Source organism: Lethenteron reissneri, chromosome 36 (genome assembly GCF_015708825.2).
Source record: "Lethenteron reissneri isolate LAM-NWPU_2019-01 chromosome 36, ASM1570882v1, whole genome shotgun sequence".
Lineage (NCBI taxonomy): Eukaryota > Metazoa > Chordata > Hyperoartia > Petromyzontiformes > Petromyzontidae > Lethenteron > Lethenteron reissneri.
The window spans coordinates 1106968-1126713 of record NC_083814.1 but is presented as its reverse complement, the minus strand read 5'-3'; the positions used below and the strand labels follow the sequence as shown (position 1 = coordinate 1126713).

Below are 19746 nucleotides of genomic sequence, written 5' to 3'. Positions count from 1 at the left end.
TCATCGTGTTATATTTGGTTCTGCAGGAATGTTGACAGCTCCTGAGAATTCAAAATATCGGTGTGACTGTCACGCGACAACATTACTCTCGGTGGCTGGGCAGACAGGGAAAGTGCGACTCCGACAGTGTGTAGCCTGTAGGCCACTTGATGAAGTTCTATGTTATCTACTTCCTCGGCCGTTCTGTAAGACCAAAGGATGACAAAAAAGCTGGTCCAGCAGGACACTTGAACGCAAAAGACACTCAACTCGTCTGGCTTGGGCGTGTTAAAGAGAATGAGGGCCAACAAATCACTGGCATCAGCTGCTCCGCACTGCCACGTGGAGGGATCAATAAGTAGAGGCCCTCCACGCCAACAGGTGGATTGGCGATACAAAGGTGGAGGACGTGAGACAAACTCTACAGCGTACGATCGCCGTGACCAGAGAAAGGAAGGTTTGTACAGCCTCGTCGTCAGCCGCAGTCGTGTGGCGTTGTCTTTGCTGCTGTCTATTTGACATGATGCGAGGATAGCAGCAGCAGCGCGCGCTGTCGGGACTGCCTCGTGTTGACCTCGTGCTCGCGTGCTGCACGTGTGCGAGTAGGTGCAAGAGGCAGTCAGGTGGTATATGAAGAGCTCGTGCTATGACGAGGCTGCGAGGCTCATTGAACGGTATGTACTCCACCCGTGCCTCAGGTTGCATTTCAATTGTGCGACTTTGGTCTGCGTAACCCGGTTGCCCTCTTTGCATGTTGAAGATGTATGACAACCCACCGTCGTCATCCTCGTTGTATTGTTACGTGATCTGTACGCTTCAATTTTGGCGCTACGTCAGTTATTCTAATAGTTATACAGTTCGTTAATTTTCTAAGAGATTGTTTGGCGTTTTTACGGTTATATAATTGAGAAACCATGGTTGTGCATTATCGTCAAACAATCAGCATCACTATTTTTCACTCTTCCCTAAAAAATCACTAATATTCCCTTGCTTACCCCAACTCCCCTTCCCCCTCCATTCCCCATCTTTTACACAGTCTTTCTTCCCAACTTCCCTACCCATTCATCATACTCACTCATCAACTACAGATTGCCACTTTCATCATCTTTTATTTCACTCATCATCATATTCACATACTACTCATCAACTCATCTCATCGCACCATTCGATTTCCAGTTTAACACAGGCTTTCACGACCAATATCATCCATAATCCAGGTTTTTTTTGGGTTAGATCGTTTAAATATAAATGTGTCGTTAAACCCGACACCACCCGACACAGCCAATTAGTAATGTTTGTCACGGAAACAGAACATGCCAATTCGTTACTAGTGTAGTGCTGAACTTTACGTGGACAACTTCTTCCTTTTCTATCGTCACTTTATTTTATCCAACTCAGCACATTTTCGCCACCATTCTCCAACGTGTTCTCCGCTCGCTCGCCGCGCTCCGCCGGCCTCGCTCGCTCCGTTCCTCCCTCTCTCTCCGTCTCTCTCGACTCCCCTCTCTGCTTCTCCGTCCCACTCCAGCCGTCGCTTTCTCTCGGCTTCTCCGTCTCACTCCGACTGTTTCTCTCGTTCAGATTCTCCGTCTCTACTGCTACCCTATACTTCTTCTTCTACTCCACTGCTACCCTACACTTCTTCTGCTCTACTGCTACTCTACGCTTCTTCTTCCTCTGCTCCGACCGACTCCGTCCAGCTCCCAGCAGAACTCCCCGTCTCACTCTGACGCTCCCCTATTTATCCCCCTCATTAATTTCCAATTAATTAACCAGCGTCCCCCCCCCCCCCCCGACGCCCTGCACCCGCGGCCCCCGCCGCCACCTGTCCCCATTCCCAGACTTAGAGGCGCCACCCTGTCCCTGACAACAACAACCAGCCAATCACTGCCCTGCATCCATAATTGCCTAATGGGCCATCTCCGTCTCCTCCGTTGTCCCCCAGCAACACCAGCCTGTCCCGGTACGACCCCACTATTTCCAGCCCACACGTGTTTACAATTACCCCCCTTGGCACACGTTAAACCACTACACTAGTACAGCATCATCAGGTGAAACAGGAGGATTTCTCCACAAATCTGGCTGTCGCCTGATGATGCTAGTTGTAATTCCTGGTGAAACATCGTTGTACTAGTAACCAATTGGTATGTTCTGTTTACGTGGCAAACCTTACTAATTGGCTGTGTCGGGTGGTGGCTGGCTTAACGACACATTTATATTTACGCGACCTAACCCAAAAAATACCTTTTATTTATGATTGCCATTGGGCACCTTGGTGAAGGTGCTGTAGAGAATTAAAACAATATCAGACCTACGTTGAAAGTGTTGAACGGCATGGGCCTCCCCACCCCCCCTCCCCACGGTGTGTGCGCCCAGGTGTGAGGCCGAGCAGAGCCCCGACGGAGGCCTCGTCCCTGACTTTCCGTGGAAGTGGCGCGAGCTCCGCTTCATGGCCGCCAGGCATCACGTGAAGCAGGGCGACGAGGACGCGATGATGCGCTCGCTGTCCCGCGTTCCCTTCGAGGAGCGACTTGCCTTCCTCAAGATGAACAACTTTTTGGCCCAGACCATCGCCCTCCTCAAGCAGAGGGGGAGAGTGGAAGAGGCTGGGAAGATGCTTCGAAAACATGGGATGATTACCGACGCGTTGCAGCTCGCCAGGCCTGGGAGCCAATTTGCTGCCGAGTGCCTCCTGGCGAAGGCTCGTGCTGCGGTGCAGGCGTTGTGGGCACGCGCAAGCCGACAAGACGAGGGAGAGGAGGGAGAGGAGGAAGCTTTGCGTGGGCAGCAGAGCGAAATAAAAGCAGAGCTCCAGAGCGTGAGGGAAACGTGCGAGAATAACAACTTTGTGAGTGGGAAAGCTGAAGCGTGCTACATGCTTGGGAAGTTGGAAAGTGACGAAAATCTCTTGCATGAAGCAATTACGCTCTTCCTCAAGGCCGACGTGGTTGTAGGTGCTGCCGAAGCGACCGTGGCTTTGCTGGACGTTGAGAGCGGGGGGTCGCCCCACGTCATCCCCAAAATACTCAAGGTGCTGCAGCCTCTGCTGCAGCTCGTGGTGAGGTTCCTCGGCGGCGCGAGCTCGGAGAAGGCCACGGCTCATCAAGAGGAGTGGCTGGCAAAGAGCTGCGAGTTTTACGGCCTGAGCCGGAGCGAGAAGACCTGCAGAGTGTTGAGGCACGAGGGCGCCAGGTTCCTTGACGTCCCTGCCGGCTCGAGGCACGGCGACGGTGAGCCGTGCGTACCCACGCCCAAGGCAGACGATGTCCTCGCGCAGCATCTGCTGGATCACTGCGAGCGCCTCGTCCGAGCGGCGGATTCCCGCGCACGTGAGACGCCGAGCATCTGCAGGCGCCACTTGACGGGAAGAGCGTGCCCGCTCCAAGATTGCCGCGACATGCACGGTGCAGCCGGCAGGGCGGAATTGAAAACGTTGGTGGCAAGCAAAGTTCACCTGGTGACGCTGTCTGGAATTCTCCTGAAAGTGGTCCCGCAACTAAAGTCCCAGAGACCCGAAGCGGCAAAGTTTGTAGAGGCGCTCCTTCCCAAGCCAGAGTTGGCTGACTGCGAGGACCTCCTCGCCCTGCTTTTTCCCAGCCATTTCCACCTGCGAGGGCTGTCCGAAAACCCGGCGTCCTGCAGGGACATCCTGGCACCTATACGGAGCAACCCTCATGTCAGCTCTGTGATGCACAAGCTCATGGCGCGAGAAGTCGGCTCCCACAGGGAGAAGAGCCGGAGGGAATCGACCGACCTTTGGTTAAAAATGTACTGCGCGGCGCGCGCCGTCAATTCTCCGACGGAGCCCGGCAGACTCCTGCGTGCCGAAGAAGAAGCATTTTACCGGCGCGTCGAGCAGAAGAGGCCAGAGCCGGGTAGTGCCGGCATGGTCGTCCTGCGCAATGGACGCTACACCAGCTTTTTCAACCTCTTCACGGAATCGGTGGAGAAGGCATTTGCGCAGGGAGATGTGCAGGGCTCGACTCACGCCTTCTACCGCTTCCACAACCTGATCAAGACGCGGCAGGGTCGCAGCAGCAGCCTGGCGCCAAGCGTGGCCAACACGGCGATGATGGCGGAGCTGCAGTTGGTGCTGGTCTGCGCGCTCCACGCGAGCATGCGCCCCGACGTGAACACGGTCTGCCTGCCCCACGGCTACCTCGCCACGCTGAACCTGTGGAGCTGGATGCATCCGCCCAACCCGCAGGTGGGTGCCACGCATGGATCAGACGCATCGCGGCCGGACAAGCCTAATGGCAGCTTCCTGCACTCGGCCGCACGGGCTCCTCTCGGATATTTACCTCCAACGGAGAGTGAAAGCAGTCCTGCATTAACTCTGTCTGGCCGTTCGTCCGTCTGTCTGTAACGTGGGGGTTGCGGTAACTTTCCTGCTGAGAATGATCCAATATGAATCAGAAAGGGTTTTATTCGCCATGAAAGTTCGCACAGACAAGGAATTTACTTTGGCCGGAAGGTGCATACATTCAACATATAGAAATCTTAAATCTTAAATAAGTGGTTTACAAGTCTAACTATACTAAACGTACAAGTCTAACTAATACTAAAGAGCTAAAGTATGTAAAAATTTAATAAAATAAAATCTAAAATATACAATAGCTATAATATACAATATAAAATTACAAAAATGCAAATAGTGTAACATAGTGCAAATATAGCAGGGTGTCATTGTGCAGATATTGTGTTAAAATCAGTTTGAGCGTTAAAGTCAGTTTGAGCCCCTGGCCTTGTTGAAGAGGCCAGCAGCGGATGGGAAGAAACTGTTTTTGTGGCGTGAGGTTTTGGTCCTGATGGACCACAGCATTTTACCGGAGGGGAGTAGCTGGAACAGAGAGTGTCCAGGGTGGGAGGAGTCGGCCACAATCTCCCTCGCTCGCCTCAAGGTCCTCAAGGTGTACAGGTCCTCGAGGGTAGGCAGATTGCAGCCAATCGCCTTCTAAGCAGTGCGGATGATACACTGCAGTCTGTTCTTGTCCTTTGCAGTGGTAGCAGCATACCAGATGGTGATGGAGGAGGTGAGGATGGACTCAATGATGGTTGTGTAGAAGTGCACCATCATTGTCTTTGGCAGGTCGAATTTCTTCAGCTGCCGTAGGAAATACATCCTCTGTTGTGCTCTCTTTATGAGGGAGCTGATGTTCAGTTCTCACTTGAGGTCCTGGGAGAGGATAGTGCCCAGGAAGCAGAAGGACTCCACAGTGTTGACTGGGGAGTCGTACAGGGTGATGGGGGTGAGTGGGGCTGTATTCTTCCTGAAGTCCACAACCATCTCCACTGTCTTAAGAGCATTAAGCTCTAAGTTGTTATGGCTACTCCAGGTCACCAGGTTGTCAGCTTCCCACCTATACTCAGACTCATCCCCACCAGAGATGAGCCCAATGATGGTGGTGTCGTCCGCAAACTTAAAGAGTTTGACGGAGGGATGACTGGAGGTGCAGCTGTTGGTGTACAAGAGCAGAGGGGAAAGGACGCAGCCCTGAGGAGATCCGGTGCTGATGGACCGGGAGTCAGAGACTCGTGTTCCCAGCCTAACCCACTGCTTCCTGTCAGACAGGAAGTCTGTGATCCACCTGCAGGTGGAGTCGGGCACGTTCAGCTGGGAGAGCTTGTCCTGAAGCAGGGCAGGGATGATGGTGTTGAAAGCAGAGTTGAAGTCCACAAACAGGATCCTGGCGTAGGTTGCTGGGGAGTCCAGGTACTGTAGGGTGAAGTGGAGGGCCATGTTAACTGCGTCGTCCACAGACCTGTTGGCTCTGTAGGCAAACTGCAGGGGGTCCAGGAGAGGGTCTGATAGCTTTGAGATGTGCCAGCACCAGGCGCTCAAAAGACTTCATTACCACAGAGGTTAGGGCGACGGGTCTGTAATCATTAGGTCCTGTTGGCCTTAGCTTTTTGGGCACAGGGATGATGGTGGAGGACTTGAGACAGGCTGGTACATGGCATGTCTCCAGTGAGGTGTTGAAGATGTTGGTGAACACCGGAGAGACAGCTGGTCAGCGCAGTGCTTGAGGGTTGCTGGAGAGACAGAGGCTGGCCCAGCTGCTTTGTGGGGGTTCTGCCTCTTGAAAAGTCTTAACCTCTCCCTCCTGAATTGATAGTCATCTCTGTAGTGGGGAGGAGGGGGGGGAGGCCTCTTGGGTGGGAAGGGGTAGTTCAGGACAGTCCACTTTTCTTTCAAATCTGCAGTAGAACTCGTTCAGGTCGTTGGCCAGGCGAGAGTTGTTAGTGGTGTGGGGGGCTCTGGGCTTGTAGTTGGTGATCTGCCTGAGCCCTTTCCAGACAGAAGCAGAGTCGTTAGCAGAGAACTGATGTTTTAGTCCCTCTGAGTGCAGTCGTTTAGCCTCTCTGACCGCCTTGCTAAACCTGTTCTTCGACTCTTTGAATCTGTCTCTATCCCCACTGCTAAACGCTTCCTCTTTCTCCAACCTCAATCTTCTGAGCTTTGCTGAAAACCAGGGCTTGTTGTTGTTGAAGTTCACCTTGGTGCGTGTTGGAATACAGCAGTCTTCACAGAAGCTGATGTACTACGTCACAGCCTCTGTGAGTTCATCCAGGCTATTGGTAGCAGTCGTGAACATATCCCAGTCAGTACGGTCTGAGCACGCCCGCAGATTCTCCATAGCCTCACTGGTCCACTGTTTAGATGTCCTCACAGCAGGTTTACAGAGCTTTAGTCCCTGCCTGTATGCAGGAATCAGGTGGACCATGGCATGGTCAGAGTGTCCCAGTGCTGCTCGGGGGATGGCGTGGTAGGCTCTACTGACTGTAGTGTAGCAGTGATCCAGAGTGTTCCCTTCTCTGATAGGGCATTTAATGAATTGTTTGTATATGGGGAGTTCGTGGCTGAGATTACCTTTGTTAAAATCGCCGAGTACGATAACCAGGGAATCCGGATTTTCTCGCTCCACACTCAGAATCTGGTCGGCGAGCATGCGTTGGGCCTCTTTAACCTGAGGACCCGGCGGCAAATAAACTCCGACCAAAATGAGCGACGTGAACTCGCGAGGCGAGTAGAAAGGTTTACAGTTTTTAAAAAATGATTCCAGGTCCGGAGAACAATGTTGCAGAATCGCTGTTACATCTACACACCAGCCACTGTTAATGTAAAAACAAATACCACCGCCCGTCGTCTTGCCGGAGAGTGCTATGTCCCGATCCGATCTTACGAGTTGGAAGCCTGCCAGTTGTAATGCAGTATCCGGGATCAAATCACACAGCCATGTCTCCGTGAAGCACAAGACAGAAGATGAAAAAAGTCTCTGTTTTTCACCATCAGTAGCTGAAGTTCGTCCATTTTGTTGCACAGTGAACGTAGGTTGGAGACGAAAAAGTTTGAAAGCACTGTTCGGATCCCGCGTCTGCGTAGCCGTGCTAGAGCCCCCACCCGTTTACCCCTTCGGCGGCGTTTCACTGCTTGAGCAAAGCCGAGCGCGGCTTTGACTAGAATACCCACTAATTCTGCCGCTGGAAACAGAAAAGTGGGAAATAAATCCACAGGGGTTGTTTCCCTAATGTTTAAAAGTTCATCTGTTGTTAGAGAACTCCAAAAACTTGGCAGAACGCTGAATTAACAGACAAAACAAGACAAAACAGGGTGCACCAACCGGCCGAGGCTGCCATAATCAGCGCCATGCTCTGGGAACGGAATTTGATGGTGAGAAAAACGTCCCCGTTGATCAAAGGGTTAAGCGCCCAGGATGTGGCTATAACATCCGGCTCCAAATAGATACGTGGACGGTGTCTTGGTGTGTATTGAACCGTAATCGATTGTTGGATTAAGCCGCGTAATTATCTGGCCAACTGCGTGTCATTAGAAACCCCACACCACCGCACACGGCCAAACAAATGTAATGTCCACGTGGTGCACAAACATTTAAAGTTGCGGCTCACCGGTAAGTTGAAGAACAATCCGCACAACCAAATTCAGCAACTGTCTCCGAGCCAAAACTCAATTATGAATGAAAAGATTGGCCACGGCAACGTACGCGTCGAGTTGGTAGCGTATTTTTGCGATTTGTATTGTACGATTGTCGCAGCATAACCCACGCTGAGAAAACACGTGGGTGTGATGTTCCGGCACTCACTCTCACATTGTTTAATTGTTCAACCCTTCAGGTTAAACATCACAGTGACATCTTCAAGGCTATTCATGAGTTCAGCAGAGGCCAGCACCAACCTTCCGGCTACAACAGAATGGTGAGGCACGTCAACTTCTTGGCCCTCATGGCGTGCGGCGAGCACAATGAGTTTCTGCTGAAAGCCTGCAATGATGACCTCTGCGTAGAGTCGGGAGCAGCAGAGCGCCTGGTCGTGCTATACCTGGTCATGCTCGTTAACATCCACATCCTGAGGAGGGAGCACCTCCAGTTCTGCATCCGCACGGCCGTCAGGAACGCCAGCAAGCACCTCTCGCCCGAGAGACGGGACAGGCTGCCGCCACGTCTCCTGCGCTGCTTGGAAGCGGCCGACGCGGCCAAAGGACCCAGGGACGTGACGGTTATCCTGGACGTGCTTCTGACACAAAGGGATGACGAGCGTCTCTACGACTGCGTGTGGAGCTCGCAGAGGCGTGGCTTCTTCTACCACAGGTTGTTGGCCTCCCGATTTCCAGAGCAATTTGAGTATGACCCGGAGGAGTCGGGGATTTCCGCTTCGAACCCGGAGCTGTTCCTGAACGGCGACAGCGAGGAGAGGGGGGAGGAGGGGGAGGAGTACGAGGACACCGAGCGGAGCGAGCTGCTGCTGCAGCATCTGACCACGCGGCAGGAGATGGAGGAGCGGATGCATCAGAAGGCTCGGCGCAGGTGGAGAGCGGCCCTGCGAGCCCTACAGTTTGCCATGGCCCTGAGCGCCAAACTGAGGGAGGAAGCCACAGGACAAACGGTTCTCAAACCCGCGCGGCTGACCCACGAGCACTGTGGCGTGTGCGGCGTGAGCTTCGTGAAGGTGGAGGAGGACGTCGATGCCGCCGAGTGGGACGCGTACGGCTCGGCGAGCAAACCCGGATTGAACGTCGACTCCGCTGTCTATGGAGCGTCCGGCATCTCCGCGAGCGGTCACTACGAGTCCCAGGGCCACGTGTCCAGGATGGCGCAATATCACGACTACGTTGTCGAATTTCGTCGTTTGGTGGATCCGGCAATGAGGAAGGCGACGGCGCAGCTCCGGCAATCGGAAGAGCTGCACCTGTGGGAGCGCACCGACGCGCAGTTGGAGATGCGTCGGGAGGAGCTGAAGGACGCGATGAAGCACGTGGAGCATCTGGAGTGCGAGCAGCGCACCAGCTTGCGTTGGGATGGTAAGGGTCACTCCTCCTTGCATGCCCGCTATCGGGGTCAAATATCTGCTCGCCTTGATTTAGTTATGATGTCCTTTTAAGTTTCTTGCTTTCTGTGTCTGAAGATTAATCAGAATCAAAATATTTATTTAGACTGCAAGGAGGAATCCGATGAGCTATGAAGCTATGTTTTGTAGATGTCCAGTATGGGGGTGGGTCAGCCAGTTACAACAGCAATCAATAAAAAACGATAGGAGTGCAAAATTGAGAAAATGGTTAGGGCAAGCCACTACATATAATTAAGTGAAAAGTTGTATACATGTTTATGTAACTCTCTAATCAAGATGTTTATATAAGTCCGTTTTATCAAAGCTTGGGCAAAGTAGCAAAAACAACATCAATTACATCATCAAAAGTGCTGCTAAGAGAAGTGAGCGGGGCTTTGGCAGGACGCGTCGTCACTGCAAAGGAGGGACGAAGGTGGCTGATAGTCGACACCGATATTGCGTCATTATACGTTATAGGGTCTATTCTGGATGACCACAGTCGCATACAGCAGAGTTTCTAATATTCCATTTGTGCATCAGGTATCTGCATCTGCCCCGCTTTGTGCGGATGCAGTTTGATGATTCGCATCCGCTGATGATGGATCTTGGAGAAGTGCCGCTTTGTAATCAAAACTGTATCCTGTCATAGAGTAAAGGCTCCGAACTCCTTTTAAAGAGGTTACTTTGAACACCGTTTACTTTATTTACTCCCTAAATTAAATGTGATTTGCAGTCCATCTTTTGGCAGACGGAACCTTACAGAGCAAGTTAATCTGTGTGGCTGTGAATCTTGGTGGTTGTCAATCCGAAGACAGTGAGTGCACTGCATTTTCACATCGGATCACAGACTCCTTGGTGCCGGGTATCCAGTACCTTATCTGGACGATACCAAACCCGCGATGCCACTCGGATACAGTCACGGTGCCTCGTGAGGGAGGTTATGGGGCGCCACGGTGGCGAGATGTGAACTTACTCGCCCGGTATACAGGAGGTCGTGGATTAGATCCCGACCCTGATGCCTCTTTATAATTGGAGTGTGCATGTTCTCCCCGAAATCCCTCCACATTTAGAATCAACCAGGATTTTAACTCGCAGCCTTGCAATCGCGAGCCTTCTCTCTCCGCCGCTGAGCCACACGGCCAGTTGCCACGGTGCACAGGTGACGTGCAATTGTAAACGCAGACTCTCTGGCCTCTTTCTGCGCTGTGAAGGAGGGCCGTTGCCCGAAACGTCGCCTTCTAGATAGGTTTAAGGCCGTGGTGTGATTGACTAACGTGAGGTTTTCTTGTTATGTTCTGCTTGCGCAGCATCACCAAATAATTTATCGTTCTGGTGCATTGGTGGTTTGTGCAATGGGAAACCGCGTTGGCTTCCAGGCTCCGTGGAGGAGGATTCCACGAGCATGTCGACCACTGCGCGGTGACCGTGCAGTTGACCTCACCATCCCTGATGATCCCCATGTGTGTGCGCGCGTGGTATTTGCGTGTGTGCATGTCGGAATGCACTTTGCAGTCTGTAAGATTCTGCGATCGACGGTGGAGCATTTGGACAGATGCACCACGGAGCTGGAGTCGATTGTGGTCCGCGAAGTGGCTGACGCAGGTTTGTTGCTTGATTCCTGAGGTCATTTTTTTATCCAGTTGGAGTGACAAGCTCACGGCAGTCAACTCTCTTATGTCAAATGGAGTCACAGCCAAATGAGCTTACGTCACTGGTTTGTCGTATGGGGTTTGCCCGATTTGGAACTGCCTTTCTCATTCACTCGTAGCTCTTGGGGATAAAGATGGCCAATATGCGATTGTATACAACCCATTGGGTCCATATTCCTCACTCTTCCGTCTCGTGTTTGGTCACCTGTAAAACGTCCGTGTTGGATTGAGTGCACGGCGGAGGCGGCTGGGGAGGAGCAGAGCCTGGAACGGCAGAGCCTGCACTAGGCGTGCGTTGATGGCCAGCCTGTGTTGTTGACGAAACGCTCACGGGCCTGGCTCTGGTTTTATCGTTACGGTGGTTGACTGGGCCCTGGTGATGTTCATCAGACAAGGTGCATGAGGATGAAGGAGAGCCAGAGGAGGTGACCTTCAAGGAGCTCGACCCCGTGCGCAAGAAGAAGCGCAGACCGGGGCGGCAGCGACGCTGAGCAGTCCCCGCTCCAGCACTCGGGCTTTGAACGGGGACTCCAGGCTCATAGCTGAGCCTCTTCCGCCCCTGCTACACACACACACAGAATCCCTAGCTCAACACACACACACACTATCTTGTGGACAAGGTAGTGTGGTTGCCCAGGATTCCACGTGCCTGCAACATTTTACACTTTTTTTTAAATTAGTTTGTGTTAATACGTTTTGAAGGGGTTATCTGTTACCCAATATCTACCAATAGGTAACTAGTTCCCATGCCAATTTGAAGCTAACATTTTTCATTTCAAGGCCATGGTGGTACGGACCAATGTGTTTGGCTTTTGCGATTCAGGCTAATAGAGTAAAACGTGAACGACGCATCCCCTGCGGCGCAGCGATCGCTGAGTGCTCGCGGTCCCCAGGGCGACGCTCTCTCGGCTCGGGCTGCTCTTTCGGTGTCTCCTCCCCCGCAGTCACCCCACTCTCCTCCACGGTGACACCCTCACTCGCCACTCTCCTCCACGGTGACACCCTCACGCACCACTCACGGTGACACCCTCACTCACCACTCTCCTCCACGGTGACACCCTCACGCACCACTATCCTCCACGGTGACACCCTCTCACGCACCACTCTCCTCCACGGTGACACCCTCACGTACCACTCACGGTGACACCCTCACTCACCACTCTCCTCCACGGTGACACCCTCACTCACCACTCTCCTCCACGGTGACACCCTCACGCACCACTCACGGTGACACCCTCACTCACCACTCTCCTCCACTGTGACACCCTCACGCACCACCCTCCTCCACGGTGACACCCTCACTCACCACTCTCCTCCACGGTGTCACCCTCACGCACCACCCTCCTCCACGGTGACACCCTCACGCACCACTCACGGTGACACCCTCACGCTCCACTCTCCCCCACGGTGACACCCTCATTCACCACTCTCCCCCACGGTGACACCCTCAATCACCACTCTCCTCCACGGTGACACCCTCATGCACCACTCACGGTGACACCCTCACACGCCACTCATCTCCATGACGACACCATCGCGAACCGAGCTCGCAATGCCGGAGAGACCGCCGCGAGACATGCGCAACTTACTTATTCTCGCAGCTACCCAGAATGCCGAGTACGCCACGTCCCGCACGTGCTTCTCTTGTCTAACTGAATTGTAGTTTTATGGACCATGCGTGGGCCTGTGTCCAGGTCATCATTGACCAAAAGTTGGCGTGATGGACACGAATGTAGTTTGTTTTGAATAGTTTACGTGGGGTTTAACTAGTTTTGTGTAACCACCGAGCACGTTAATTTGATGTAGCAGGTGCTTCCTAAGATTGACAGAATGACAGCAATGAAAGAACACAATAGATCATTTAGCAATGCATCTTTCTGCATGGGATTCGCTTCCCAGATTTCTTCCACTGCACAAATTAAGTGAATTTTCTAACATGTTAAATATATTTTGTTACCTGTTAATGCGATGAATATCAATTCGGCATTCTGTTTTGAGAACACCTTTTTGCATCTTGTCTGTATAGTTCGTTTAACAAGATGCGTGGCCTTTTATGTACAATAGAAATGTAGACACGTGAATGATGTCATATGCCAAAATTTAATTTTTTTACATTAAAAAGATTCAGACGATTTAAAGGTCCAATTCACTTCGATTCTAGATTTGAAGTTTTAGTGACTGCAAGGATCCATACTTTTTGGTTTTCGATTGTAGCCAGCATTCCACTTTTAACAGGAATGACGGCCGCATTTGCAATTGAACATCGGACCACTGTCTCGACTCATGCCCGCAGTCTGAGGATGGCCCAGAGCGGCCGGGGTGAGGGCAACGGTGCTGTGGGTTCTGAGGTATTTCTACCGTGCAGTCCCGTCGTGGTTCACGCTGTCAGGTGGGGGGTGGGGGTGCAATGGCATTTCCATCAAAAACTTTGGAGCAAAAAAAAAATCTCATTGCTCAAATTGGTCCAGACGGTGACGGAAGAGGCCACAGTTGTACGTGAATACGGTGACTGATCATTGTTCATGATGGTGATGATGCTCTTTACGATGGCTGCTGCTGTTTGATGATCGTGGTGTGCGAGATAGAATAATAAAGTGTCAGCTTCATTTAAACAAAGTTACATTCCAATTTTTTGTTTCACCTTGATAAATATATGGGTTAAGTGCTGCTGCTCCTGCCACCTTGGTGATGTATTGAGCAGCAAGGTGATTTGTGTGTGAGAACATTTGATGAGGACATACAGCGAGCACTGACCGCGATCACCACGGGGTTCGCTTGAGAATGCCGCTGACTCCTAACATTGAGTAGCCCAGCGACCTTTTATGGGCCATATCCTGCAGTTGAGAATCCAAAAATCTAAATTGGTCAAGTTTTCTGCGATAAAAAACATTGATTCACAAAGCCCTTAGGCCATTGCACCTTCAAGTCATATACTTGGTTTACATTGTCAAATAGATCCTTGTTTATGATGTTATGTAAAGCTTTGAGTTGTGATTGGAGGATCTCTGATCAATTCCTGGAGAAACAATGGAGGTCCTGGATTTCGTTTTTTTATTTGCGAGGGGCCACTGATATTGACACAACATCCACTGCTTTATAATTGCTCCTGATCTGCCACCAAATTCATTGCTGTCTCTGCAACAACACGTGTTAATTTCACTGAATGACGGCGAAACTTTTTTATATCTTCCCTTTGCATATGTATGTTTCATTGATGCAAATTTAGAGGCCAACCAAGCACAGATGAGCAAGTCGGTTTAGGAAAGGTTTCTCTACAATCCACGTACATACATACAAACAGCCAATCGGAAACTGTAAAAACTAATTCCAATACAATTATGCCTGGCCGTTTTCGACTTATGAAAATGCAATTGACTTGGCAGGAAACTGACAGCATATACGCTCTTAAGAGACCAACCCCTGAATATATAATATATTTACAAACAGATTGCGCGTAAAGAGTTAAATAGATGTTGGAATGCGAGTGTCAACCGAGAAGATCTGTGGGTAATAATCGCGTCGCGGGCTTTTTGCAATAATTTTTTACAAAGCAGTTACCCCAGATTCCAGCACACCTCAACTTCACGCACTGCCGGTCATCCCCACCATGCTCATACGGCCCCTGGACCAAGCACTCGGCGCGTCTCTCTGTGCGGGGTTCTGTGGCATCCCTTGGTGTTCGCGGTCCGTTGTTGCTGCCCGGTTTGGTGTAAAGTACCCGAACAGTGGGCATCCTGTGCATGTGTAATAGTGTTCCAGGAGACTTGGACGCCGGGGTTGGAGGCACACGTATTTATTATGTGTCGGTACAGCACAACACTGACATACAACACTGGAGGGGGTATCGGCCCCCTCACCCGTCTAACTGGGGATACACTCTCTAGCTACGCCTAGCCTACCTCTGGGTCCTCCACTAACGGGCTAGGGGAGGCTAGCTAGCCCAACACTGGTAAGTCGGGCTCACGGTACCCGGAGTCCCAGACCAGCTCTTACAAGAGCACCGGCTCTGGCTCTCGGGACCACGCCACTGGCTCGATCCTGTGCGGCCCTGATAAGGGCGGCGATCCAGGGGAGTCCAGGGCTCTATCTATGACGATCTTCAGTCTTCACTGGTTAGCTTCAACATCTCTCCCCGAGCCCTCCGGCTCATCCCCTTTTATACCAAAACCTCCGCTGAGGGGTGGGGCCCCGGGGGATCCCAGCTCCGAGTCAGTCAGCCCCCCAGGCTGCCCGATGCGGACGTCGCTGGGAGCACCTTCCCGTGCACCGACATAGCCACGCCCACTGTGTTTCTTTCCCATCTGATCCCATTGTATAACAGTCCCTCCGTAACACCCCTACACATGGAACGGCACGCATTTATATACAAAGCGCTTGCCATAAATTAACGACAGTACCTCGCTGATCTCGTTAAAGAGCATAAACCATCACGCAAACTCCGGTCATCCTCGCATCAGCGGCTTCTGGCTAGCCCTTGAACAAAGACGGTCACCACATCTTCTTGGTTCTTTCGGTAAAGTCACGTAGAATGGAAATAATAAAATAATAAAAATAAAACTGTATAAAATAATTCTCACGACGTTTCGGCCACAACGCAAGTCCTCCGGTGAAGAACAGGTCTGTCGAGAAGACAGAGTCTCAATGACAACCCCAGGCTTGGAGCGTCTTTTTTAAGCTGGGATGGAGGGGGGGGGGGGAGAGCGCCTTGACAAAATAATTTGCATATTAAGAGGAATTTAGCATATTTATGGAAAATTCAGATATGCGATTAGTACTACTTGTGAAATGCGTAGGAGGTTTGGCGAGGGGTTTAAAGTCATGCCCGTGAATTATGCCTATTAGCAACATCAAAGGGAGGGGGTAGGGGTAACATTAATAAAGAGAAGGAATGGTAATAGTATGTATCTGCAGTAACTAAACCACCACGTAAACAACTAAAGTATAAACTACATAGTATCATCAGTATACTAAATATACTCTTCAATAAGCTGAGCTACTAACAGTAATACATTACAATTCTACGTCGCAAAAAATATAATATGCTTCCAGCTAAACTTTATTCTCTTACATCACACTGGTATACCCCGTACTATATACTGCCATAGACAAACCCAACATCAAATTACATCCTGTATTATTATAATACACCACTATACCTTATACATTGTAATATTACACTATGTATTATTCTACTTACCCTACTGTATATCACACTGCTGTATATTCACTATACAATTACGATACTATATATTACTTTTTACATTGTATAAAACATTACAACTGTATACTATTTACTATTATACAATCAGCTATACACTATACCATTGACCGTCGCGTGAAAGATACTAAGAGGAAGCAACGAAATATGTCAATGGGAGAGTGGTGGTAGGAAACTTGCAGCGGAGCAAAGAATCCATTCCCTGCGGAGAGGAATTTAGCATATTTATGGGAAATGCAGATATGCGATTAGTACTTCTTGTGAAATGCATAGGAGGTTTGGCGAGGGGTTTAAAGTAATTATGCCCGTGCATTATGCAGGATTAGCAGCATCAAAGGGAGGGGGTAGGGGTAGCATTAATAAAGAGAAAGAATGTTAATAGTATGTATATGCAGTAACTAAACCAACACATAAACAACTAAAGTATAAACTACATAGTATCATCAGTATACTAAATATACTCTCCAATAAGCTGAGCTACTAACAGTAAGTAATACATTACAATTCTACGTGGCAAAAAATATAATATGCTTCCAGCTAAACTTTATTCTCTTGCTGAGCCAGAATCCATCTTCTAGGTTGAAATTGTCTCTGTGTTTGTATATGTGGATCGCCTCATGAACGATTCTCTCATTGGAAGGACGTAATAACCCATTTCGGATCTTAACTGATTGTGTTCACGTTTACGGTGACTTTCAGACCGCAGTCCACTCACTGGCATTGACTATATATCTTGTATTCTCCACAGGGAATGGATTTTTTTCTCTGCTGCAAGTTTCCTACCACCACTCTCCCATTGACATATTTCGTTGCTTCCTCTTAGTATCTTTCACGCGACGGTCAATGGTATAGTGTATAGCTGATTGTATAATAATAAATAGTATACAATTGTAATGTTTTATACAATGTAAAAACTAAAAAGTAATATATAGTATCGTAATTGTATAGTGAATATACAGCAGTGTGATATACAGTAGGGTAGATAGAATAATACATAGTGTAATATTACAATGTATAAGGTATAGAGTGGTGTATTATAATAATACAGTATGTAATTTAATGTTGGGTTTGTCTATGGCAGTATATAGTACGAGGTATACCCGTGTGATGTAAGAGAATAAAGTTTAGCTGGAAGCATATTATATTTTTTGTGACGTAGAATTGTAATGTATTACTGTTAGTAGCTCAGCTTATTGAAGAGTATATTTAGTATACTGATGATACTATGTAAGTTATACTTTAGTTGTTTACGTGATGGTTTAGTTACTGCAGATACATACTATTAACATTTCAATTTAAAGCTTTCGTGACGGCAGGGATTCATCTTCTTGGTTCTTTCGGTAAAGTCACATAGAAGGGAAGTAATAAAATAATAAAATAATTCTCACGACGTTTCGGCTACAACGCAAGCAGCCGTCTTCAGGTGAAGAATGAGACACTGCCAAGCTTGGAGCTTATATATAAGCTGGGTTGGAGGTGGAAGAAGAGCGCCTTGACAAAATAATTTGCATATCGAGAGGAATTTAGCATATTCATGGGAAATGCGTAGGAGGTGGGCGGGGGGTTTTCAAAGTCATATTATGCCCATGCATTATGCAGCATTAGCAGCATCAAAGGGAGGGGATAGGGGGTAGCATGAACAAAGGGAGGGAATGTTAATAGTATGCAGAAGCAATGAAACATGTCAATGGGAGAGCGGTGGCGGGAGACCCGCAGCGAAGCAAATAATACACAGTCAATTCCAGTAAGTGGACTGCGGTCTGAAAGTCACCATAAACGTGAACAACAATCAGTTAAGATCGAAATGGTTTATTACGTCCTTCCAATGATTGCTGAGCCAGAATCATCTTCTCGGTTGAAATTGTCTCTGTGTTTGTATATGTGGATCGCCTCATGAACGAATCTCTCATGGTAGCCAGATGGCTTGCAGAGAACCTCTGTCTTGGAGAAGTCAATGTCATGTGAGCCCATTGAATTGTAACAGTGATCTGCCACGGCTGAGGTGTTTGTCCTACCGTGTTTCAGGTCTGCTTTATGTTCACGGATGCGGTCCGAGACATGTTTTTTGGTTTCTCCAATGTAACTGCTACCACAGAGGCAACTTAGTTTGTAGACGTCAGGGTACTGTATGTCTGGAACCACGTCTTTTACAGACGGGACCAGATCACGGATTTTATGTACTGTGTTGAATCGGACCTGGATCTTGTGTTTAATCATGATTTTGGAGATCTTTTTTGTGACCCCAGCAATGTAGGGTAAGGTGATGGTTTTGAAAGGCTCCTCATCAGCAAAGATGAGCGTTTTGAATTAGCTCAATTAAAAAAGAGGGATGACATTGTCATCCTCTCAGCTGACAAAGGCAATGCCACTGTCATCATGGACAAAATAGAATACAACAACAAAATTCAATAACTACTCAACGATAGCAGGTATACAAAAATAACAAGTATAACCCGTAAAAACAAAGTTTTTCACTATAAATCCTTTATATGCGTGGCGGCTAGAGTCCTCTCGTCCTCTGACTTGAGATGGCTGCCACCTATGGGTCAGATGATTGCATGGCAGCATTAAGCAATTGGTAATTAAATATAATATTTTTGTCCTAAAAAGTGTAAGATTTTGGAAAAAAAATTTCACAAACATTAATTTGATGCTGCTAATCCTGCATAATGCATGGGCATAATATGACTTTGAAAACCCCCCGCCCACCTCCTACGCATTTCCCATGAATATGCTAAATTCCTCTCGATATGCAAGTTATTTTGTCAAGGCGCTCTTCTTCGACCTCCAACCCAGCTTATATATAAGCTCCAAGCTTGGCAGTGTCTCATTCTTCACCTGAAGACGGCTGCTTGCGTTGTAGCCGAAACGTCGTGAGAATTATTTTATTATGTTTTATTTTTATTAATTTATTACTTCCCTTCTATGTGACTTTACCGGAAGAACCAAGAAGATGAATTCCTTCTCTTTATTAATGCTACCCCTACACCCTCCCTTTGATGCTGCTAATCCTGCATAATGCACTAGCATAATGACTTTAAACCCCTCGCCAAACCTCCTACGCATTTCACAAGTAGTACTAATCGCATATCTGCATTTGCCATAAATATGCTAAATTCCTATTGATAGGCAAATTCTTTTGTCAAGGCGCTCTCCCCCCTCCATCCCAGCTTAAAAAAGACGCTCCAAGCCTGGGGTTGTCATTCAGACTGTCTTCTCGACAGACCTGTTCTTCACCTGAGGACGGCTGCTTGCGTTGTGGCCGAAACGTCGTGAGAATTATTTTATTATGTTTTATTTTTATTATTTTATTATTTCCATTCTACGTGACTTTACCGAAAAAACCAAGAAGATAAATCCCTGCAGTCACGAAAGCTTTAAATCGAAAGGTCACCACATCGCTCGCTTTACAGATGCGTTTCTGCGGCCGTCTGGAACGCTCTAACTTCCGATATTAGCAATCCACTGGAATAGGCACTTTTAAGTCTAGATTGAGAAACTAATTTCTTTTGTGTTCTGTTTGTTTTCCTTCCCCCCACACCTCCGATTAGCGCAGCA

General features: G+C 49.0%; 1 protein-coding gene across 6 annotated transcripts in view; it reads left to right on the top strand.

Moving 5' to 3' along the window:
• TRANK1 (tetratricopeptide repeat and ankyrin repeat containing 1) overlaps positions 1-13596 on the top strand; it is a 52566-nt gene extending 38970 nt beyond the window's left edge. For 5 of the 6 annotated variants that reach the window (XM_061566312.1, XM_061566313.1, XM_061566310.1 and 2 more), the window contains 5 exons: positions 586-653; positions 2356-4186; positions 8113-9295; positions 10834-10923; positions 11361-13596. In XM_061566312.1, the coding sequence (XP_061422296.1) occupies positions 586-653; positions 2356-4186; positions 8113-9295; positions 10834-10923; positions 11361-11461 (3273 nt within the window). In that variant the 3' untranslated portion in view covers positions 11462-13596. Of the gene's footprint in view, positions 1-585; positions 654-2355; positions 4187-8112; positions 9296-10833; positions 10924-11360 lie in introns of those variants that run through there. The other variant, XM_061566314.1, reaches the window with a different exon arrangement.
• Positions 13597-19746: the final 6150 nt, after the last annotated feature.